Source organism: Pelophylax lessonae (assembly GCF_965119305.1).
Source record: "Pelophylax lessonae genome assembly, chromosome: 8".
Taxonomy (NCBI): Eukaryota; Metazoa; Chordata; class Amphibia; order Anura; family Ranidae; genus Pelophylax; species Pelophylax lessonae.
In genome coordinates, this window is record NC_138775.1 from 130,051,852 (window position 1) to 130,078,268 (window position 26,417).

Consider the following 26,417-nt stretch of genomic DNA (forward strand, 5'->3'; position numbering starts at 1 on the left):
GCCCCGTACACACGTACCGATTTTCGGTCGTAAATATTCGGCCGCCGACCGATTGGCCGATTGTAGGCTTGTTAGTATGATGCTTCCGACAGCCGACAGTGCATTTTCGGCCGAACAGAATCTGTCGTGCAGACTTTAAAATATTTGTTGGCCGTCACCAGAACGGCCGATTGTTCGCCAATCAGTACAGATTTCGGCCGACAGACAGCAGATTAGCAAGACTGGGCATGCTCAGAAAAGAAAAAAGTCAAGGAAAGTTAACCATCACATGACATCACTTCTGCAGTCGGCTGTTGTTGGCCGACAAAATTCGTGTGCAGTCTTTTGCAGTTTTCAACAGACACGACAGCCCTGGACAAAAGACGGCCGATCATTCGGCCGACGATCAGTACGTGTGTACGGGGCTTAAGAGGGAACTTGTCCCTTCTTCCTCCCCTAACATTGCTGGGTTTAGGGGGTTTTGTCCCTTTTCCTGTCCTTAACATTGTTGGAGTCAGGGGGTTTACCCCCCGTTTCCCCATATTTTTTTTTTTCCGTTTGTTGTGGTAGTCTGGAAGAATGAGAATGGGGATGGGGAGGGGAGTGGGAGTGAGGGAGGAGGGAAAGAGAGACGGAAAAAAAAGGGGGAAAAAGGGAAACCAAAGGTTAAAAGAAGAGAGGAACGATATATTACAAGAATAAAGCAATAATAAAGGTGTGGATGAGAGAGAGAGGAGGAGAGAAAAGAAAGTAGCAGGGTAACCAGCACTCCCTGCTGTTCCATCTTCTTTTTCAATCATCTAAATAATGCATCAACTGGTATCTCAATTTTTGAATGTTAAGAATTTGTAATCTGAAGAAACATATTTTTGCAATGTAATATAGTGTATCTGTGATTGTTTGGTTCCTGAAACCTTAATAAAGTGATATAAATAAAAAAAATAAATATAGGCACCACATTGGCCTTACGCCAATCCACTGGTACTTTTCCAGTCATTAAAAAGTCCCTAAAAATTAGAAAAAATTGTCTTTTTTATTGACAAAAAAAAAAAAAATTCTTTAAGGATCCATGAGTTTATGCCATCTGGTCCAGGTGCCTTATTCCCCTTTATGCTGTCTAAATATGTCTGGACCATATACATTTTGAGTTTGCAATGATACTTTTAAAATCTGCTACTCACTTCAAGTTGTTTTCTCCGGTCAAAAAATCTCTGCGGTGAACTAACTGAGAGCACTATCTTTAATTTTTTCAGGAATGCTGAAGATACCTGTAAAGTATATTCCACCAATATCAAATATGCTTTGAACCTATACTTACAATGCTTGCATTTGGTCATATAACAATTTCACAGGCTCTGCTTCCTTCTAATATTGTATCTATGTATAGTAGCACTTTCTGCACATAGACATTTTTTAGGAAATCATGTACACTGGATTGCCTCTGCAGTGCATCAAACTTGTCTTGCAACCAGTCCATATTGATATCCGTAGTATACTTCTTATATTTATTTTTTTACATAAATATATTTCCTGTTTTTGAGTCAGTGATCTTCATGATATAATGGACCATCCTGTTGGAGAACAGTTCTTCACTGATTTGGATTTTCAGGGAAAAGATGTATCAGAAAATATTGAGCAGCTGTTGTGCCTGATACTCTTTTGAGACTATGCTACACAGACATAGAGTCAGCATGCCAGTTTAATTGTAGCCAGGCAGAGTCAAAGTTTTAATCTGGCCAATCAACAGATGCATTTAGCTATTTAATTATGTCAATTGAACTTACAAGCCCTTAACAATAGTTCTTTCCAGTGCCTACTAATCAGTCTCTAGCAGACACAAGAGAATTCCCAACTTGCTCGTGGACACTGACCTGGGTTCAAAGTTCATTCCCTTTAATATTAGGCAATTGAAATATTGTCCTGTGTGCGTATTTTATGACATTTTCTTTTTTAGTTAACAGAATATGTGATAGTGGTTTAGGCAAAGGTAGCTTAGGAATGCAGTATATTTCGGCACCTAAATGTGTCATTTACACTTCATTTGTCATGAAGCTTTAACACAGAAACTTTTGGCAAAGTAGCAAAGTATTTGGGAGAATAATATGTAAGGCTAGGTTCACACCTATGACTTTTTTAGTGCATTTTCACATTTGCAGAAATTAATTATAATCAGTTTTACTGCTTACCGATCGCCTCATGAAGGAGTATGGCGGCAAATTGGCTCTCCTGTGCTGGATCACATACTAGGAACATGATCCAACACTTCTGGGTAGGGTAGTCGACTATCTATTTGGGATTTTTAAAGCATTTGTGAACCATAAATAAAAATGGTATAAAGCTTCCTAAATTGTTGGTGCTTTTGATCACAGAAAACAGATGAGAGCAACCACTGTTTTTTCACACTTTTTGTCAGTTTGTAAATAATGTACAGAATTTACGTTATTCAAAGTTCACTAGAACTTATATATTATGGTTTAATTAAACAATTATGGAGAAAACAATTCATAGATATAGCAGTAATTCATTCAGAGAATATCATGTCATTCATCTTTTAGGTATGACACACACTTACCTAACCTACAGTGGTTTAAGGTAAGTGTCATTACCATAACTATTTAAACAGTGCTAGGCATCAACTGAGACTAAATAAACCAACACATGTATTTTTTTAAGCCTTTTTTAAACTTTTTAGCTAAAAGTGTGTGTTGTGACTTTATTATGTAGTTGGGCTTTAGAACATGTAGCTCTTGATTGATATAGTAATTTGTGTAAATGAGTAAACCAATAATTAAAATGGTTACAGGGAGGATGGGAGTTTATACATCCACTACAAAATGGAATTAAATCAATTTAACTTAATTTTGTGTGATTACGTTCTTTTTATTATGCTAGTATAAAGCATGTCTTTTTCCTCTGCAAAGTAACATCAATTCAGCTCTGAAACTGTTTTTAGATATGAGCCTAAATTGTTTGGCACTTTTATTTGTATTTTAAAGATTTACCTTTAGTAATTGATACCTTCAACACTTGAAGCTCATAAAGTGTAGGGCATTGACTGAACCTATCTTTAAACCTGGACTTTAAATTTTTACAGCCACACATACAGTAACAAGAGAGAATGACCAGATTTATTGCCAGTAACATGCTCTCTGAACCTTTTATTTTTCATTGTTTGAGCAAAGGATTATGGGTATGTTATCTTTAATGAAATCCTCATTTAATTTCAGCTGAATTTCATGCTTTGGTGGAAAGCTGCAGTTTGGCTTTTTTTTAATGAATAATGTATTTTTATCCAACTAATAACCATGGGCTAATTTTGAACAATAGTGTTTGATGATAGAATTCAAAAGAAAAAGACGGAACCTTAAAATTTTCAGTAGTAAAAATATTATGAAGGCATTCACAGTGTTGTGGAATCTCACCTATTTTGTTTTCTTATGGACTAATTTTTAAAATTAAGGCAAGGTTTAGTAACATCAAAGCCAAAGATCTAAATAGTTGAATTACAGTTTGGAAGAGATAATTACTGGCCCTGTAATTATGGTTTGAACCCAATTCTAATCACAAACATGACTTTAGATATTGTTCTTTAATATACCATTAGTATATTTTATATAGGTAGCTGTGGTAAAGCTGATACATACTATCTTTATTTCACAGACATGAGTGAAAAAGCCGCATAGTGTAAAATTTAGTCCAGGCAGGTATTAAAAGAAGTTATGTTGGCATATCTCGCAATTGTCTGCCATTCACTGGCACAATACAGTATTAATGACTGACAGTACATCCTACAGCAGAGCATAGAGAGATGACTAGGGATGTAGGATATACTGCCCAGCTCACCCAAGTTGACCACTGTGTATTTGGAGAAACAGTGCACTTTTGTGCTCGCTGTTGCGGAACTTCACTTTGTTATAAATCCAAAATTATCTTTCACTGTTTCTCATTTTACATGTGGTCATGTATAGGCAGACAATATATTATATTATATATGTTATACATGCAAGAATTGTGTATACCCTGCTATGTCCTGTTCTTTAGGCTGCTTTCACACTGCCCCTTTGAAAAAAACACATAAAAAAATGCATATGTTTTTTATTCATCTTTAATGCGCTTCTGGTTGCCTGACTTCCAGCATGCACTTGGATGAAATCCATGTGAAACATGAATACCAAAAGAAAAAAGAATATCAGCGCTAGTTTCGATTGGAGCTGCTAGCAATTGAGGAAAAAAACACACCACCCTCAAGTGAAGAAATAAAACAAAAAATTTCAGCGCTATTGAGTACCACACAAAATAACTAATGATCAACAATGTTCAGTGCAAAAAGAATCCTCTTTGAGGTGCTAAATCAATCAAATGTTTGTGTAACCATATAACAGTCCATATAACAATGTCCTTCTTAGATAGAAGTATAGTGGAAATGGCCACTCACCAGACGCAAGAAAACAACTTGCATGTAAATCACATTAGAGTTGATTAAGTGGATCTTCTGAGGCAGCCCACTGCTGCTGATGAAGGATTAGGTCTCATTTCCTCCATAAAGTGAAATAAAACAGAAAGAAACTCATAGTGTAGTATATCAATAGATATTGGGGGACATTCAGTAGCTCCAACCACAGCATGATACCATACAAATAAAACCATTAAACCCCCAATATTTTGATGAGACCCTGAGCATTGGTGGAGATTGGTGAAAGCACTGTGATTTATCTGTATACTCTGTGCTGGGCACATTGGATGGTCACTTGGCATGTCATCATATTTTGTCTGGTGAGTTTGCACTGCATGTTGGGAAGCTGGAGTGTTGCACGGACTGTGTTGGTTTGTCACCATCACGGGAGTCCCTTCCCCACTCACCTCAAACATTTATTCATTTTTTCATATACTACACTGTTAGTTTCTTTCTGTTGTATTTCACTTTATGGAGGAAATGAGACCTAATCATTCATCAGCAGCAGTGGGCTTCCTCAAAAGATCCACTTAAGCATCTCTAGTGTGATTTACATGCAAGTTGTTTTTCTGCGTCTGATGAGTGGCCATTTCTACCATACTTCTATCTAAGAAGGACATTATTAAATGGACTATTATATGGTTACAAAAACTTTCGATTGACTTACCACCTTAAAAAGGATTCTTTTTGCACTGGACACTGTTGATCATGAGCTATTTTGTGTGTTATTTACTAGCGCTGCAATTTTTTGTTTTATTTGTTTCTACCTGTGAAACATGGACATTTGACTGAAAAAACGGGCCAAAAAAATGCAACCGCACTATGTTTGTGATGCATTTTTGATGCATTTTCTATTCTTTTCAACGTGGAGCTGCATATTTGGTGCAGTTTTGAAAAGTGCACCAAATATGCAGTAAGCAGGTCATTTCAAAACCCACCTCTCCTGCAGCTCAGTGGTGTGAAGAGTCCCATAGGATTTAAAGTGATTCTAAAGATTATATATTTTTTTTAAACATAATACATGGTATACTTTCCTGGTCTGTGTAATCATTTTGCACAGAGAAGCCCCGATACTTTTCTTTTTAGGTCCACCGCCAGCAGTCCTGGCGGCTCTCTCCTGTCGAGTGGCCCTAATAGCAAGCCTCTTGCCATGGAGACACTCAAGCAGGCTTGCTCCCAAGCCATGCTTCTGTAAATGGACATTGTCAATTCACACAGGGGGTGTGGCTCTCTTCATTGGCTCCTCCTCATTGGCTCACTGGCTGTGGTTTTTTTATTCAAGGCCTTTTTCAAAAAATATAGAATGTTTGGAGGGTAAACTAATGTTCAGGCCTAAAATGAACATTCTGACATGTGCGCAAAAACTGCAAAAAATTACTTTAACAGCAAAGCTGTTAAATGTAGAATTGGGCAGAACACCCCCCCCCCCCCCCAGTTTTGTCCACAGCAAAACTCCAGAACATGTAAAAAGTTTGGACCCGCGCCACAAAATAAATAAAGCCTATAGGACGCAAACTTTAAAAATGAAAAGTCCCCAATTTGAAGGCTTATATGCAAGTTATGTAAAGGGTATAGGTGCCCAGGTACTGCCCTGGGGGACATGTATCAATGCAAGCATTTTTTTTTAAATAAAGATCATTTTTACAGGAGCAGTGATTTTAAAGATGCTTAAAGTGAAACAATAAAAAGGAAACATTTCTTTAAATATAGTGCCGGGGGGGGGGGGGGGTGTCCCCTTAGTCTACCTGAAAAGTGGCGCATCTGTACCATGTACCTGTACCAAGAACCCGCTGAAGCAAAGCGAATATTTATAAAGAAAAAAATAACATTTAAACTGCAATACAATACCGTTGCCGGCAGTACAAACCGGGCCCATTTGATGTTCACCTGCTGAGCGTCCCACAAATTCGATGCTGGTCCGAAACGCTCGTGAAACGCTAGTTAAAAGCTAGCTTCTTTGAATAGAACTACCAAACATCTGTCCTCCTACGTTTTTAGCATTACTTTTTATTACCGGACCTTTATTTTTCTTTTTACTTTTTTTGTCTGCATTAGGCATACAGGATTCATTTTTATCTGAAGTAGAAGTTCAGAGGGCAATAAATATACACTGCTAAGATATATAAGCAAAAGCTTCTAAATGCACAGAGGGATGATACTGAGTTCTGATTTCAGCCCTTCTCTACTTGAAACTCACAGTTTATTTTAACTAACAGCCTCCCTAATCGAGCCCCCTCATTAGTGGTAGCTATTGTTACACTAATGGCTTTAACTATTTAATCAGAGTGTTATAAATTTGCTTACGGGACCTTTTGAAAATGCATTCAACACTACTAAAAAAGTGTGCATGAGGCTAAAATGTTCAAAATATGTTGAAAAAAATAGAAATGTACAGAACTGAACTTAGGTTCATTCATACCACAATGCATATACGTTCACAGTAACATGCTGTTTTTGTGTCATTAATTCCTAATTGCACTTCAATACATATACTATGTATATAATGGGCTATAGTGCATCAAAAACACTGTAAATGTAAATGCTCTATAAGTTGCTGCAAATTGTACAAGGTGTCAATTTCCATGCGTTGAGGCATGGTAAAGGTCTATTCAGAATCATTATAATATATAAATTTTAATAATTTTAATATTGTTACAATAGAAAAAATAAACATTTTCCTTACAACATTATCATATATTCAGAATGATTGAGCTGGCTTAACACAACCCGTGCCAAAGCATAAAAATGCATGTACATCTTACGGAATAAACTACTTTCGCCTAATAGTTTGTTAGAACATAATTTGCAGTTTATTGAATTTGGTTGGCTGATGTAATTTATGTGTAATGAGGAAACTATTAGCTAGTTTTGCTAAAAGGTTTATATACCACAAATAAGAAAACCTTTATTGTGTCTTGTTTGAATATGATTGAATATGTACAGTGATTGTTATTTGATAAAACAGAGCTACTGTTCTCAGCAACAGTGTAGATGGATAAATAAAATTATGTTTTGAAGAAGTTTTTACATGCTGTTTTATTTAACTTTCTATCTTTTGCAGTTTCAAAGACCCAACGACTTCTCCCCAGCTTTTCGATTTGGCACTGTTCCTAACGGCAGCACTGAAAGAAACATCCGCAATAACTACCTCGAAATGCATACATACATGGTGAAATTTAACCAAAAATCTGTACAAGATGCTCTGTTATCTTTAAAAACTGGGTAAGCTTTGGGCTAGAAAATACCAGGGCCTTGGCAGGGGGATTATTGCCTGAATTCAATGTACAATTTCATAAATATGTAACAATGCAGAGGCTGCAAAATCATAAATCTTTTATTAGCAAATGTATATATATTATATATATATTTATATTATATATATATATATATATATATATAGTATATATATAGTTATTAGACTATAGGTATTGTAATATATATATATATATATATATATATATATATATATATATATATATATATAAACAGTCAGGTCCATAAATATTGGGACATCGACACAATTCTTATCTTTTTGGCTGTATACACCACCACAATGGATTTGAAATAAAACAAACAAGGTGTGCTTTAACTGCAGACTTTCAGCTTTCATTTGAGGCAATTTACATCCAAATCAGGTGAACGGTGTAGGAATTACAACAGTTTGTATATGTGCCTCCCACTTTTAAAGGGACCCGATCAAACTTTCACTTTTTAATACTTTTTTGGAAATCCTTTGCAGTCAATTACAGCCTGAAGTCTGGAATGCATAGACATCACCAGACGCTGGGTTTCATCCCTGGTGATGCTCTGCCAGGCCTCTACTGCAACTGTCTTCTGTTCCTGCTTGTTCTTGGGACATTTTCCCATCAGTTTTGTCTTTAGCAAGTGAAATGCATGCTCAATCGGATTCAGGTCAGGTGATTGACTTGGCCATTGGATAACATTCCACTTCTTTTCCTTAAAAAACACTTTGGTTGCTTTCGCAGTATGCTTCAGGTCATTCTTAATCTGCACTGTGAAGCGCCGTCCAATGAGTTCTGAAGCATTTGGCTGAATATGAGCAGATAATATTGCCCGAAACACTTTAGAAGTTATCCTGCTGCTTTTAACAATAAAAATATAAAAGTGTAGCGCTAAAAGTATTAATGATCACACAAAAAAATAGTGTCCAAATGAATAGAGAAAAATAATAATCACAATAAAAAGAAAAAAGTAGGTATGGGAGTGTCCAAATGAATGAGTCCCAATACAGACGATGTGAGAATAAAATCATAAATCCACGTGCACAATATTCCAAGGAGTGGTTCAACCCGTGACACCAAGGGTATGTGAAGGAAGGGAACACCTCAGTGATGGAATATGTTAAGCAGCTTACCAGATTTCATTGGCTGCTCAACTTAATGACTCAGCCTCTCCCAGCTTTTAATCACTGAAGATCTGATGTTACATGGATGTCTCCTCTCAAAATGCGTACAAAGGATCAATATGGGATTGGCACTCCTCAGTATTTTTCATCCAACATAAATTAATATGTAAAGAGAAAAGGAAGCGAGGCCCATAGCGTAATCCCGTTTAAAAAATAAATTCCACTTTATTAAAAAATATTACTCACAATTTGTCATAAATAGACAGGCTTGTCAATGTCGCTAGAACAAGGGATGAAGGTGCGGCGTCCCGCGAACAGTCCCAAGTAGCAAAAAATGGTGAAGGCTGGCTAAATTTCAGGGGGCGTGTGGACGTTGCGTCTGGAGTCGCCAACGTTTCGTCTCAATAGACTTCGTCTGGGCGTCATGACACTACCACCAACATGCTTCACTGATGAGGCGGTATGCTTTGGATCATGAGCAGTTCCTTTCCTTCTCCAAACTCTTCTCTTCCCATCATTCTGGTACAAGTTGATCTTGGTCTCATCTGTCCATAGGATGTTGTTCCAGAACTGTGAAGGCTTTTTTAGATGTTGTTTAGCAAACTCTAATCTGGCCTTCCTGTTTTTGAGGCTCAGTAATGGTTTACATCTTGGGGTGAACCCTCTGTATTCACTCTTCACTGGTGAAGTCTTCTCTTGATTGTTGACTTTGACACACATACACCTACCTCCTGGAGAGTGCTCTTGATTTGGCCAACTGTTATGAAGGGTGTTTTCTTCACCAGGGAAAGAATTCTTTGGTCATCCACTACAGTTGTTTTCCGTGGTCTTCCAGGTATTTTGGTGTTGCTGAGCTCACTGGTGCGTTCTTTCTTTTTAAGGATGTTCCAAACAGTTGATTTGGCCACACCCAATGTTTTTGCTATCTAAACGGGGTTTGTTTTGTTTTTTTAGCCTAATGATGGCTTGCTTCACTGATAGTGACAGCTCTTTGGATCTCATCGAGAGTTGACAGCAACAGATTCCAAATGCAAATAGCACACTTGAATTTAACTCTGGACCTTTTATCTGCTCCTTGTAAATGGCATAATGAGGGAATAACACACATGGCCATGGAACAGCTGAGCAGCCAATTGTCCCATTACTTTTGGTCCCTTAAAAAGTGGGAGGCACATATACAAACTGTTGTAATTCCTACACTGTTCACCTGATTTGGATGTAAATACCCTAAAATTAAAGCTGAAAGTCTGCAGTTAAAGTGCATCTTGTTTGTTTCATTTCAAATCAATTGTGGTGCTGTATAGAGCCAAAAAGATTTGAATTGTGTCGATGTCCCAATATTTATGGACCTGATTGTATATTTATATATATTGTATAAAATATAAATATATAGTATTATACTATTTGGTAGAGCTGAAACAAGCAAAAGATCTGCAGATTATGCTTTATGTAATCCATTTTACACTTCCCAGAAACTTTTAGGCTGCAGTTGCTTTTCCTCCCAAAATGGAGGTTGTTTACCAAGAGAAGTATACCAGCCTTTTACCTTTTATTTATTTATAAAGCAAGGTAAGCTATTTTGTCATCTCAGACCTTTAGAGTTGTAAAGAATTCTACTTTCGCTAACCTATCAGTGTCTTGATAGATTTTCATTTATTCTGTCTAATCCCAGTTGATGCCCGTACTTTTCCCAGCAGTCCTGGCAATCAGTGAATTCAGTGGGGTTGGTTTACCAAAGGCAAATAGGCTGTTCACCTTGCAAAGGAACGTTTCATTTTGCAAGAAAATTTTCCTGCAGCTTAGTCACCTGCTGACTCCTATCGTCCACACACGTGCAATGAAAAATGCAAATTATTTTTATTCTCCTTGCAAGTGAGTGGGTAATTTTGCAAGGAAAATTTGTACCACATTCAGTAAGCTAAGACAAAATATCCTTGCAAAATGAATATTCCCTTGCAAAGGGAACATCCTATTTACCTTCAACCCCAAAGCCTCAACCATGCTAACTATAACCATGACCAAAGAAGTTTATAAAATCAAGCAAAATACAAATATCAATTTTGTATATAGTATAAATGTACTTTACTAAATCTATAGAGTGCACTTTTATTATCGTAAAACTTTAAAGTGTTTGTAACCCTAAAAAACAAAAAAACAAAACAAAACTAAGATCCTGTTCCTTTAAGGCAGGAATAACAACACAGTGCTTGTGCTGTGTAATTCTTCTCTTCCTAACCTGTAATAAACCTGGTTGATCCTGCCAGTTTCTATGTCCCCCTGCCTCTGCTGACCACGATAATCTTGGCTGCTGAGCCCTGACTACCATGGTCAAGCTATGTGCCTTGTCATCTGCAGCTCTCGTCTCTCCTCTGACAGTCTCTCCCCCTTCCCTTCCTGTCAGTATTAGATCGCTTTCCTCCCCGCCCCTCCCGCCTCTATTCAGCTGCATAATGCAGCACATATCAATGTATGCCATGCAGATATGCTGCCACTAACGAATGTGTAAGTGTTTGTTTAAAATGAAAAGGAGAAATACCATTTCTTACACCGCTGCTGTGTTGTCACGTGATCCCCCGTGCTGGCAGGCCTCTTTCTATGGCAAGAAGTGGGAGGGGCCGAGATTACCTGACAGGCTGATGTCACAGAGCAATCTTGGCCCCTCCCGCTTCTCTCCATAGATCGAGGCTAGCTAACACAGGGGGATCACGTGACCGCACAGCTGCAGTCTCAGAAACGGTATTTAGCCTTTTCATTTCTAAAAAACACTTACAATTTTGTTAATGGCAACATATCTGCAGGGGATACATGTAAAGTCACATAGTGACTTTACAAATGCTTTAAGTACAGTGTTTATATTTATTTCTGGCTTGTTGTTTCTTTTGTTGTAGAAAACTGGATGCCTTTATCTATGATGCTGCTGTGCTGAACTACATGGCAGGGAGGGATGAAGGTTGTAAGTTAGTGACCATTGGCAGTGGCAAAGTCTTTGCATCCACTGGTTATGGAATTGCTATACAGAAAGACTCAGGATGGAAAAGACAGATTGATCTCGCAATTCTGCAGTTATTTGGTGACGGTAAGTAAAGTCTGCATGCTGACTATAAAGAAACATAGGTATATAACAAGTGCAGTGCTCACAAACCCAAAACGAAAATGATAAGATTAAATAGTAATGAAAAATATTTCTACTGAGCATGTGCAAAGGTACAGCGACCATCTTTGATGCTGGAATTCCATGTTGCTGTGTTACTTCTGGATGTTTGTAAGTGCTTAGAATTAATAAATGACTTTTTATGGGGGATTTTACATAAATCACTCTTTTATTATATGTGCATTGGTTCTATATGTTTATATCCAGCCAAAAATGCTTTATTAGTTTAGGATAGAGTGGAAAAGGGTTAGAACCCCTGTTTTGGTTTTTACTGCTATCTTGGGCTCTATTAAAAATGATTTCTTACTTTCTGTCTTGCTGATAAAGTTTTACCAGCCAGGAAGAGTGGAGAACTCTACAACAGGGACATGTGAATAGTTTTTTAGATGGAGAAGACAATAACCTGTGTCAGTTTTTTAACATGTTTTCATAATTTATAAGGTTGAAAAAAAAAAAAAGACACAAGTCCATCCAGTTCAACTTATGTGTGTGTGTGTGTGATTTTTATTCTCTACATTTCTATTCTCTACTTTGTTGCAGACTCCTACCTACCTGTTATTCTGAAGGAATAGCTGTTTGTTTGTCTGTGTCCATGTGCCGAGTGAATCTGTATGGGAGTAACTTTATAATTATCAATCAGCTGCTGCACCTGCAGGGCTCTAATGAGGATATTGGCAAGGTCTGCATACCTTTAGACGTGATTTTCCTTTGAGAATATCTCACCAAAAATGACAATTTTGTTGCAATGGATTCTCAAAACATGATTTGTGTCTTAGTGCAGACTTCTGGGAAAATCAGTAAGCCAATCACTCAAGCAGGAAATTACATATCTGGGGGCATCCAGCTAGTCGAATCACATTGCATTTTACAGAAGATCACTAAAATCTTCAGACTAAAAAGGATATGTCACTTTTAATAACATGCAGTTACAATATGACTTGTATTGCATCTGAGCCCCTTCTAATGTGTATTTTGCATGTGCATTGTTGGCATCCAAGTGCATAACATTTTTCAATAATAAACCTCATCCGTCGTGTAGCTTCCCAACCTTCTATTTTGTCAAGGTCTTCCTGTAATGATGCTACATCCTGTGCAGAAGTTATTTCACTATGTAATTTGGTATCATCAGCAATCACCAAAACTGAGCTCCAACTTCTATATCATTATTAAACAAACACATTAGACCATTTAGAGAATTAGTAATTTATCATTACTTCATGTAACCAGTTTCCTATCTATGTACATACAATTTCATTAACACCAACAGACCTTATTTTATAAATTAAACCTATTTTGTAGAATAAAATTCCTTCCCCTGTTGCTTCCCTCACGTCCTTTCTGGTGAAACCATTGTCTTCAGAACAAAATGTCAGTGAAAATCTCTCCAAAAGAACTTTAGATAACAGTTAAAACTTGAGAGAAGTTCTAATGCTTTGCTACTCAATCCAACAATTGACATTTAGCTTGTATACACTCAAGAGGTTTTGGTCTAATCCCAAGGTTTTTTCAATGTACATGCCAAATGTTATTTCTACCATCTGCCTGCCACTGCAGAATTCAAGATTCAATATACCAGTCATGTTTTTCCAGTCTTCTTTCATCCAGTTTTGGTGATTTCATGCCCAATATAATCAAATTTTCCTGTGCTTAGAAGACAGTTAAAACCTATAGTGGTAGCTCGTTTCCGTCAAGATTCAAAGTATTGTGCATTGAGGTGCCCTTCTGCATACAACTGTTGTTATTTGAACAGTTGGGACAAAAATAGACCTCCATGCTCTGTGTCACAGGACAGATGCGTTGACAACCGTAAAAAATACAAGTTTATTAGTGCATTTAAAATGTAAAAAATAATATATATACAGTATCTCACAAAAGTGAGTACACCCCTCACATTTTTGTAAATATTTTTATTATATCTTTTCATGTGACAACACTGAAGAAATTACACTTTGCTACAATGTAAAGTAGTGAGTTTACAGCTTGTATAACAGTGTACATTTGCTGTCCCCTCAGAATAACACACAGCCATTAATGTCTAAACCGCTGGCAACAAAAGTGAGTACACCACTGAGTTAAAATGTCCACATTGGGCCAAAAGTTTCAATATTTTGTGTGGCCACCATTATTTTACAGCACTGCCTTAACCCTCTTGGGCATGGAGTTCACGAGAGCTTCACTAGAGACCTCTTCCACTCCTCCATGATGACACCACGCACCTTGTGGATGTTAGAGACCTTGCACTCCTCCACCTTCCGTTTGGGGATGCTCCACAGACGCTTAATAGGGTTTAGGTCTGGAGACATGCTTGGCCAGTCCATCACCTTTACCCTCAGCTTCTTTAGCAAGGGAGTGGGAGGGAGCAAGGGAGTGTGTTTGGGATCATTAATCATGTTATAATACTGCCCTTCCGCCCACTCTCTGAAGGGAGGGCATCATGATCTGCTTCAGTATGTCACAGTACATGTTGGCATTCCTGGTTCCCTCAATGAACTGTAGCTCCCCAGTGCAAGGAGGGCACTCATGCAGCCCCAGACCATGACACTCCCACCACTTGACTGTAGGCAAGACACACTTGTCTTTGTGCTCCTCACCTGGTTGCCAACACACACGCTTGACACCCTCTGAACCAAATAGGTTTATCTTTATCTCATTAGACCACAGGACATGGTTCCAGTAATCCATGTTCTTTGCTTGTCTTAAGCAAACTGTTTGTGGGCGTTTTTGTGCATCATCTTTATAACAGGCTTCCTTCTGGGACAACAGCCGGGCAGACCAATTTGATGCAGTGTGCGGCGTATGGCCTGAGCATTGACAGGCTGGTCCCCCTACCCCTTCAGTCTCTGCAGCAATGCTGGCAGAATTCATACATCTATTTCCCAAAGACAACCTCTGGATATGACGCTGAGCTGGTGCACTCAACTTCTTTGGTCGACCATGGCGAAGCCGGCTCTGAGTGGAACCTGTCTTGTTAAACGGTTGTATGGTCTTGGCCACAGTGCTGCAGCTCAGTTTCAAAGTCTTGGCAATCTTCCTATAGCCTAGGCCATCTTTATGTAGAGCAACAATTCTTTTTTTCAGATCCTCAGAGATTTCTTTGCCATGAGGTGCCATGTTGAACATCCAGTGATCAGAGAGAGTGAGAGCGATAACACCAAATTTAACACACTTGCTCCCCATTTATACCTTAGACCTTGTAATACTGATGAGTCACATGACACAGGGGAGGGAAAATGTCTAATTGGGCCCAATTTGGACATTTTCATGTAGGGGTGCACTCACTTTTGTTGCCAGCAGTTTAGACATTAATGGCTCTGTGTTGAGTTATTTTGAGGGGACAGCAAAATTAAACTGTTATACAAGCTATACAAGCTGTACACTTACTACTTTACATTGTAGCAAAGTGTCATTTCTTCAGTGTTGTCACATGAAAATATATAATAAAATATTTACAAAAATGTGAGGGGTGTACTCACTTTTGTGAGATACTGTATATATATATATATATATATATATATACACAGGACCCTCTCAAAAAATTAGCATATTGTGATAAAGTTCATTATTTTCTGTAATGTACTGATAAACATTAGACTTTCATATATTTTAGATTCATTACACACAACTGAAGTAGTGCAAGCCTTTTATTGTTTTAATATTGATGATTTTGGCATACAGCTCATGAAAACCCAAAATTCCTATCTCAAAAAATTAGCATATTTCATCCGACCAATATAAGAAAAGTGTTTTTAATACAAAAAAAGTCAACCTTCAAAAAATTATGTTCAGTTATGCACTCAATACTTTGTCGGGAATCCTTTTGCAGAAATGACTGCTTCAATGCGGCGTGGCATGGAGGCAATCAGCCTGTGGCACTGCTGAGGTGTTATGGAGGCCCAGGATGCTTTGATAGCGGCCTTGAGCTCATCCAGAGTGTTGGGTCTTGCATCTCTCAACTTTCTCTTCACAACATCCCACAGATTCTCTATGGGGTTCAGGTCAGGGGGGTTGGCAAGCCAATTGAGCACAGTAATACCATGGCCAGTAAACCATTTACCAGTGGTTTTGGCACTGTGAGCAGGTGCCAGGTTGTGTTGAAAAATGAAATCTTCATCTCCATAAAGCTTTTCAGCAGATGGAAGCATGAAGTGCTCCAAAATCTCCTGATAGCTAGCTGCATTGACCCTGCCCTTGATAAAACACAGTGAACCAACACCAGCAGCTGACATGGCACCCCAGACCATCACTGACTGTGGGTACTTGACACTGGACTTCAGGCATTTTGGCATTTCCCTCTACCCAGTCTTCCTCAAGGTCCGGTCACCTCTTCTCGTTGTGCAGCGTTTTCTGCCACACTTTTTCCTTCCCACAGACTTCCCACTGAGGTGCCTTGATACAGCACTCGGGGAACAGCCTATTCGTTCAGCGGTTTTGAGTAATGAACCAGGCTGGGAGTTTTTAAAAGCCTCAGGAATCTTTTGCAGGTGTTTAGAGTTAATTAGTTGATTCAGATGATTAGGTTAATAGCTCGTTTAGAGAACCTTTTCATGATATGCTAATTTTTTGAGATAGGAATTTTGGGTTTTCATGAGCTGTATGCCAAAATCATCAATATTAAAACAATAAAAGGCTTTCACTACTTCAGTTGTGTGTAATGAATCTAAAATATATGAAAGTCTAATGTTTATCAGTACATTACAGAAAATAATGAACTTTATCACAATATGCTAATTTTTTGAGAGGGACCTGTATATATAGGAACACTTTTTTGATCAGAGTATAGCATCATGTCAAGTAAACTCCTGTGATATTGATCTGGTCAGTTAAGTAGCAGAGGGCGTTGTTAATCAGTTTCAGCTGCTTTGGGGTAATGAAATTAACAACAGGTTTTCACTAGTTTTGTATTTGACTAGGGTCAGTGTCACTACTGGTAGCATGAGGTGATACCTGGACCCTATATAGGTTGCACAGGCAGTCCAACTTCTCCAGGGTGGCACGTATTGCATCCCATCAATACACGTCATTGCCAAAAGGTTTGCTGTGTCTTCCAGCACAGTCTCAAGAGCATGGAGGAGATTCCAGGAGACAGACAGTTACTCTAGGAGAGCTGGACAGGGCTGTAGAAGGTCCTTAACTCATCAGCACGACCAGTATCTGCTCCTTTGTGCAAGGAGGAACAGGATGAGCACTGCCAGAGCCCTACAAAATGACCTCTAGCAGGCCACTGGTATGAATGTCTCAGACCAAGCAATCAGAAACAGACTTCATCAGGGTGGCCTGAGGGCCCGACATCCTCTAGTGGGTCCTGTGCTCACTGCCTGGCACTGTGGTGCTCGATTGGCATTTGCCACTGAACACCAGAATTGGCAGGTCTGCAATTGGTGCCCTGTGCTTTTCGCAGATGAGAGCAGGGTCACCCTGAGCACATGTGACAGACATGAAAGGGTCTGGAGAAGCCATGGAGAACAGTATGCTGCCTGTAACATCATTCAGCATGACCGGTTTGGTGGTGGGTCAGTGATGGTCTGGGGAGGCATATCCATTGACACATGGGCGCCAGTCGCAGACCTGCAAATTCAGGTGTTCCAGGCATATGCAGGGACACACAGACCTATACAAGCTAGACAATGGCACCCTGACTGCCATTAGGTTTCAGGATGAAATTCTTGAACCCACTGTCAGACCCTACTCTGGTGCAGTGGATCCTGGGTTCCTCCTGGTACACGACTATGCCCAGCCTCATGTGGTAAGTGTATGCAGTCAGTTCCTGGATAATGAAGGAATTGATACCATTGAATGGCCCCTACACCCGCCTGCCCTAAATCCAATAAAACACCACTGGGACATTATGTTTTGATCCATCCAAAGCCGCCAGGATGCTCCTTAGTCTGTTCAGGAGGTCAGTTGTGCCCTAGTCCACTGTGGGAGGAAATACCCCAGGACACCGTCTGTCGTCTCATACAAGCACATGGGGTCCATACAAGCTACCGAGTACCATTTTGAGTTGCTGCAATGAAAGTTAAACAAAATGGATTTCTATCATTTGATAATTTCTATCAAATGATGTGGCGTCCTTTCATTCCTATATATTTGTGTATCTATTTATAAACGCAACAATTTAGTTTTTGCCCCCATTTTTCATGAGCTGAACTCAAAGGTCTAAGACTTTTTCTATGTACACAAAAGGCCTATTTCTCTCAAATATTGTTCACAAATCTGGCTAAATCTGTGTTAGTGAGCACTTCTCCTTTGCCAAGATATTCCAGATGCTGATTAGACAGCATGATTATTGCACAGGTGGGCCTTAGGCTAGTCACTTTGCCACTAGGGGACTGACCAAGGACTTTTCTCTTACCTCTAAAGAGGTCACATTTTTAAACACCTTTTTTGCCACAAATGTGGGCACTTTTATTTGGGTTACATTAGTCCCTCTCTGCCTTCTATGTACGGGCACCCTCTTACTGTTCTGAGTCTGTAGGGGGCCTATTTCTATGGTGTTTATATGGGGACCACCCCACCTATTCCTGGTACCTGACTCAGCAGTCAATAATTGTTTCCCAGGTTTACATGTACCTTTGGACACCGCATTATCATGTACCAATAACACATTACTCAGTTCATCGGGAACAGACATATTCAGACCAACAATACACCTCTCAATGTTGCAAATGTCCTCAACTCCCACTTTTCGGCAGAGTCTGCACAGGGTACACACAGCGAAAAGCAGCTATCGCCGAAGGAAACCTCACAAGATGCCACCTCCCCTGGTGTCACCCACTCAGCAGGCAGTTGTCCTTCCACCTGACCTTTTCCAATATTACCTGGATTCCTATACAAAACTTGAACAGACGAGCTCTCGTCTGATCCACATACAGTTTTTACCAGAATTCTTATCCCTTCCCCTGTTTCAGGGACCCTATCTGGTTTGTTACATAAAGGTATTGTTGAACTGGTGCCCCCAGTCTCTTTAATCACATCCGTCTGATCAGGATCTATGCTGTTTTCTGGTCCACACTTGGCCCTTTTAGCTCATTGGTGCGGTATACGTGCCCTGACAACTGACCAGCACCACCCTGGACCATAGCAGCAGAAATGCTTTCTCCCTGGCTGTTAGGAGGTGAAACCTTGGACATATTTTTCATTTCTCCAAAGCCTCTCCCATATACCATATCTTCAGGAAGCATACCCAGAGGCAACTTTTAAGTAAGTAATAAATTCAGAAATATACACTTTCTGTCTTGTCTTTCTTGGTGCTGTACATCCTGCCACTCAGTGCTCCACCTAGTGGTACTCCGCAGTAACAGACTGTCAGACTGTGGAGGAGACACCCCAGTAGGGATGGGCTTGATGTTCGAGTCAAACTTAAGTTTGACTCGAACATCAGCTGTTCTTGTGTTTGCTGAACACACAAACAAACGGGGCGCTCGGCGGGAAGTTTGCCTGCTGATGAACGCCCCACAATGCACTGTGCTGGTGCTTGGCTGATGACCTTTATGCTTTGGCCAATCACAGAACAGTGTCCTCTCAGAGCTATGATTGGCCAAAGGCAGGCTGTCTTTATCATGGCTCAGGGGGCTAAGTCCACACCCAACACTGTATAAGGCTGCTGCTTACATGGCAGCCCTGTATAGTGTATGATAATAGAGGTTAGGCAGGTAGTTAGTGGATAGTGTGTTGAGTTAGTTTTGTGCAGTCAGTGTAGTGAACAGGCATAACCCACTTTTATAATGTATAGATACAGTATGTTGTAGTCCTGGGTCCCCTCTCAGTGCTCCCCAAGTTTTATATCCCTGTCACTTATAGTACGTGAGCACTGCCATGCCAAGCTGACTGAGATTTCCCATAGATGCCAATGTTAACCACTTTACCACTAGAGCATTTTGCTGTCTTACGTCTGGGCCACTTTTTGCGATTCGGCGCTGTGTGACTTTAACTGACAATTGCGCGGTCGTGCGACGCCGTACCCAAACGAAATTGACGTCCTTTTTTCCCCACAAACAGAGCTTTCTTTTGGTGGTATTTGATCACCTGTGCGATTTTTACTTTTTGCGCTATAAACAAAAAAAGAGCGTTTATTTTGAAAAAATAATATTTTTCACATTTTTTTATATGAAATTCCTCCCAAAAAAGATGTAAAAACCAATTTTTTTTAAAATTTTTGGTCAATTTGTTTTCTGCTACCCATGTTTGGTAAAAAAAAATCGCAATAAGCGTATTTTGATTGGTTTGCGCAAAAGTTATTGCGTTTACTAACAAAGGGAAAGATTTATGTCATTTTTGGTGTTTTTTTTTAACGAGTAATGGCGGCGATCTGCGATTTTTTTTTGCGGGACTGCGACATTGTGGCGGACAGATCGGACCCTTGACTGACATTTTTGACACTTTTGGGGGTACCAGTGACATTACTGCAGTAATCAGTGCTATAAATATGCACTGTTACTGTAAAAATTACACTGGCAGGGAAGGGGTTAATTTTATTGGAGAGGGAGGGGTTAATGTATGCCTGGTGCTTACTGACGTGTGGGGGGGGAGGTGACTGTGTGAGACAGGGACAGATCGGATGACCAGCTATGCTGAACACTCCGATCTGTCACTCCCTGTCACTGAGGAGATCCGCCCGCTTGTGTTTACACAGGCGGGCGGATCTCCACACTAGATCCCCGACGATCGGGGCAGAGCAGCGGCGATTGCCGCTGCTCCTCCCCTGGCCCGACTCCCGCGGTGAATGAAAACAGCGGGAGCGCGCCTCCGGCGGCGCACGAGCGCCGCCTACAGGGGAGGAGCCTGGCGACGTAGGTCTACGTCGTCAGACGGGAACGAGCCACTTTGCCGCAGTACTATTCCAGTACTTAGCGGTAAAGTGGTTAAAGACAGGGTGCAGTGCCATGTCAAGCTGACCAAGATTTCCTATAGGCGCCAATGTTAAAGACAGCGAGTAGTGCTATGTCAAGCTGACCGAGATTTCCTATAGATGCCAATGAGCACTGAAAGCTGAAAATTGGTCTAGGCAGAAAGAGGGTGAAAGTGCCCTGTATTTAAGTGGTTAAGGGGAACCCTATGACAAAATTAAAAAAAAAACGCAGTGAGGTCCCCCCCAAAATCTACACCAGGCCCTTTGGGTCTGGTACAGATTTTAAGGTGAACTTCACGCCAAAATTGAAAAAAAAAATGGTGTGGGGTCCCCCAAAAAAACCATACCAGAACCTTATCCGAGCAAGCAGCCTGGCTGGCCAGGATGGGGGGGGGGCGAGTGAGTGCCCCCCCAATCCTGAACCATACCAGGCCGCTTGCCCTCAACATGGGAAGGGTGCTTTGGAGTGCCCAACAAAGCACCTTGTCCCCATGTTGATGGGGACAAGGGCCTCTTCCGGACACCCCTGCACTGTAGTTGTCAGGGTCTGCGGGTGGGGGGCTTATCGGAGTCTGGAAGCCCCTACATCGTACCCCTACCCATTCCCCAAAAAAGTGTACAAAAAAAATAAACACACTATTAAGCCTTATGCTGCTAGTATTAGTAAATATATGGGAAAATATATTATATTTATATGTTTTAAACTTTTTAAAAATGTTTTCAGTCACTTCCTGGTTTCCAGGCCTAGGCAAATGATGCCATACATCATAGGAGTCTGCGGAAGAGGCGGGGGATTTCTCAGCTAAGCACATCCTCCTGCATACATGATAAAAGCAGACAGATTCCAGGGCATAAATGCTTCAAGAATCGTTTGTCTTTACTCAAGATGTCCATGGCCAGAAATGCAAAGAGGTGTTTTTCAAAGTGATTTCTCAGCAAAATAAAGCATGGAGACATACTGTAGATGGATGAGTTTGCTTTGAATATTGAAAAATAATTAAATAGCATTTTTGGTCAGATGCATTGTAGTTCCACAATGTCCACAAACATTTTCATGCTGCATTTCCAGTGTGAACACTTTAATCTCTCTCAGATTATCACAAGGAAGAATGCATCTTGGATGAATCTTTTTTTTCTTTCAAAACATGCTTTCATTTTGGGTGATATCATTATGATAAATGTTCTGGCCATCCATTATCTGAATGTGACAAGGATCTGTTTATTTTTGTAGGGGAAATGGAAGAATTAGAAGCTCTCTGGCTCACTGGCATCTGCCACAATGAAAAGAATGAAGTGATGAGTAGTCAGCTAGACATTGATAATATGGCTGGAGTCTTCTACATGCTGGGTGCAGCCATGGCACTAAGCCTCATCACATTCATAATGGAGCACCTCTTCTTCTGGCAGTTCCGACACTGCTTTATGGGTGTCTGTTCTGGGAAACCTGGCCTGGTGTTCTCTATTAGCAGGGTAAGTTTTTCAGCAGTCATATCTAATGCTAATTTATTATTCATATGTAAGTATTGCCATTATTTTTGGTACCATACATTTTTCTTTGTAGGTAATTTGCAAATCAAGGTTAGTTTGAGATAACAACCTTAGATACCAAGGAAACATGGACAAATAAATGCAACAGTTTTTATTACCATAATCATTTTACAGTCTGTCTTAACTAAACAAAAAATGTAATTCTTTATCCTCTTGTCAACTAAAGTCACTGCTGGGTTGTATATGCCCTCTATACCCTAATTTCAGTGATGGGCAATGGACATTTTGTTTGCATTAGACGAGTTTTGCATTCTCATACAAGTCTAAGAGAATGCAAAATCCACTTGAGCAAGGTCAAATGCAGGTCATAAGGGAATCCACTCCCTATCAAATTAACCTGTTAATAAATTCTGAATGATCTCACAAGCATCTCAAACTAATGTCAAACTCATGCCATGGATACAAGACAATAGCTCGTTGACAAGGGCCCATAGTATTGTGCTAGTGGCTTATGGATGCACTGTTAGACTCATAAATATTAAGAAAACAATTGCTATAGCAAACACTATCTTGCTTATCTAATCAATCCACCTGGGGTTGGAGGATCATGCTACTTAAGGCTCGTACACACTTGCCGAAAATCGGACGTAATATCCTCAGATTTTTAGCTCTCATGCTCAGCAGTCATAACCGTTTTTAGTTGACAGTGCATAATGTTCACAAAATTTCTCGTCCGATTTTTTTTTTTTTTTTTTTAGGACATTTGTTCCTAGACTTCCGGGTCGTCAGCAACTTCAGATCATGCGCGGTCTTTCGTATCCGATTTTTCGCAGACGTACTGCATACACATTAAACGAAAATTGGTCGTCTGGGGACGGACGATAAAAATGTTGGTGTTTGTCCCTCCGTTTTTTTTCGTTGAAAATGTTGGCATCGGCTGCTGAAAGTTGTGTACACACTAGCTGAAAATCGTACGATTTTACCTCGGATGGGAATTTTCGGCAGATTTTCCACTAGTGTGTACCCCACTTTAATGAGTTCTTTTCTATGCAATCCCTGTCAGAATCTAAGTGCGAAAGAGTACTTAAATGTCCACATCATAAGTTGAGGGAATAGGGGGAATGATTGCAGTGAGAATAGAATGGTGGAATTTCTGACTGACAAAAGTTGAAGATTATATTAGATATATTGGATGTCTTATAAAGCACGTAGGCATTTGATAAATACAAAGAAAATGTATCATCACACTTTAAGAGATATGTGGATGTTAGTATACTATATTAGTTTATAAGTTTTAAAAAGTATTTACCGTTTAGACACATATCATTAACAATGCAACAACTACTAAGCATTTCTGTGCACTTCTGCGAGAACATTTTTATCTGCATTGTTGTCTAAAGTTAATCAGATAGAAGCAGGCATCACAGAAAAACATACTGTAGTGCATGTAGCAATCAGAAATTGTTTTAATGTTCTTACCTGTAATATCAAATGTTATGTTATTGAGGGTCTCATCATTTTATTTCATTTAATCCTTTTGAATTTTGAGTTTATTTTCAATTAATCCTTTTGTACTATGATCAAAAATTTTGATTATTATCTATTTAGTTAATTGTTAAAACAAGCACAATTAAATTAAAAAGCAACAGTTGTTGACCAGGCAAAGAAACTACTAACAGTATGATGTTTTCATATATCGTGGCAGTTCTTATAATTGTACACAATATGTGGAAATTTGTGTCAAAGCAAATGTGTGCTTTGTTAATGCAGGGCAAAGCAACATGCTCACTTTAATTGCCCCTTCACAGCAGCACATACTCAACTTCCCCACCCCTTACTCTGTTCAGCCAGTGTATATGAGGAAAAGAAACCCCCTTTGATAGTATTGGGCCAATCACCAAGTACCAGTTCTGAAAGGTGAGAGGAAGGAGAGTGATTTACCTGCTCCACCATACCTGGAATTATTCTGTACACTCCTGGCAGCTCAAAGGAATTAGAGAAAATGAAGGAAAGCTGAAAATGTCAAACGTGTAAATATGTGATAGCGCTGCTATGGATAAATAATAATACACAAAAATACAAGTATAACATTATAATGTAAAATAGAGTGCTAACAACATAAAGAGTTCTGTGAAAAAAACATCTCTAATAGCTTGATGTGCAATCCAAAATAAACCACTCCGAAAGTGCAAAGAGTGCAAAAGGTTCAACGTCTCGAATCAATTAAAGTGCTTCTAAAAGCCACTCGGTGTATATCCTCTCCTTCACACTTGTGCTCAAATCACCAGGTGCAGTGCATGCTCATCTCCATTGTAGACCCACATGGGGTCAACACAGAAGATATGAAAATAATCTCTGGTGTCCAATTTCTATGCTACTCCACACTGATACATATGCTCCAGAGTACCATAAGGAAAAAAGGAAAAAAGGAATAATATCAAATAGTGCAGTACCCGGGTTAGTAGTTTCAATAAGTCACAATGCCCCAGCTTCATACATTACACTCACATTTATTAAAAGTAAACAAAGCATGTATAAATTCAATTCTAGCAGTTCTCACGTGTACAGCGGTAAGACCTCCCCATTGCTTAGTACCTCTAAGCGTTACGCCACATCCCACTTGGCTTCATCCGGAGGGTTAAATAAAACCTCCAGATGAAGCCACGTGGGATGTGGTGTAACATGTAGAGATACCAAGCAGTGGAAAGGTCCTAAAGCTGTACACATGAGAACTACTGGAATCGATTTTATACATGCTTTGTTTACTTTTAATAAATGTGAGTGTAATGTATGAAGAAGGGGCATTGTGACTTATTGAAACTACTAACCCGGGTACTGCACTATTATATTATTCCTTTTTTCCTTATGGTACTCTGGAGCATATGTAACCAGTGAGGAGTCACATCGAAATTGGACATGCACTTTCAGAGTGTTTGTTTTGGATTGCACATCAAGCTATTAAAGACGTCTTTTCACTGAACTCTTTATATTGTTAGCACCCTATTTTACACTATATTGTTATACTTGTATTTTTGTGTATTGTTATTTATCAATAGCAACGGCATCACATATTTACACATTTGATGCCTTTGATGTGGGAACACATTTAGTTGATAGCAGCAGCTATACACATATTATTTATATTATTGCATTAGGTTGTTTGATTTGGTATAGGATTCATATTGATAATGCACAATTATTTTTGTTTTAGGCTCCGTTCACATCTAGGCGTTTTGGGGCGTTTTTGGGGAGTTTTTCTGCTCTAGGATCAGCTCTCAAAATGCCCAACAAGACAAATCCTATTCATTTCAATGGCCCCTGTTCACATCTGAGCGTTTGACGCTGTAAGCAAAACGCCCAAAGCTCAAAAAAGTACATGAGCTTCTTTTTGGGCAGATTACAGGCGTGTTCCATTGGTTTCTATTCAATCTAAAAACGCCTGCACAAAAAACGCCTGTAAAAACGCCTGTAAATCGCGGTAAAAATCGCGGTAAAATCGCGGTAAAAATCGCGGTAAAAAACACACGAAAACGCTACGCTCAGGTGTGAATGTAGCCTTAAAGCTGAAAATGTGCTGTTTGTAAAACTAGTGTTAGCGAAGTTGGTGCTTTACCCAACAAACGTTTTAAAGCTATGCCAAATATATGTTTTTTATTCACCTGCAGAGTGAAACCAGTACATATATTGCTAAAGTATTGGTCAAGGCAGCAGATAAACACACTAAAACAGATAAACCCCTGCTACTTCTAATAAATAATCTCATTCATGAAAATATATTATAGTACCATAACATTTTCTAAAATCAAGTCACCTATTCTGGCAAATACTATTATTAATATTTTAAATAATGTATCCTAGGGAGAAAGACTGCCACAGAGGCTGTCATTATAACATGTGATATAGTCACATGACACTAGGTGAATCATTTATCTGCAAAACAGTCAAAATGCATGATATGGGAGAATTTTATACTGTCAGGAATCCTTTTTGGGCAGAATAATGAAATAATGAAAGAAAGATAGAGAAGTCATTGTCAAATGTTCTAAGGAATCACTGCCTAGGTTGGATCTGAGATTTAGTGCCTGATAGTTTAAGAATTTTGACTGCAGAGTATTATTTCAAAGGTAAAGCA

The 26,417-nt window shown here is 39.3% G+C and overlaps 1 protein-coding gene across 1 annotated transcript in view; it reads left to right on the top strand.

The window, feature by feature from the left end:
• Positions 1-26,417, top strand: part of GRIN2B (glutamate ionotropic receptor NMDA type subunit 2B) — a 1,006,559-nt gene that overhangs the window by 945,736 nt on the left and 34,406 nt on the right. Inside the window, exons 11-13 of the mRNA XM_082265422.1 lie at positions 7,494-7,654; positions 11,687-11,874; positions 22,029-22,267. Of these exons, the coding sequence (XP_082121548.1) occupies positions 7,494-7,654; positions 11,687-11,874; positions 22,029-22,267 (588 nt within the window). The remainder of the gene's footprint in view (positions 1-7,493; positions 7,655-11,686; positions 11,875-22,028; positions 22,268-26,417) is intronic.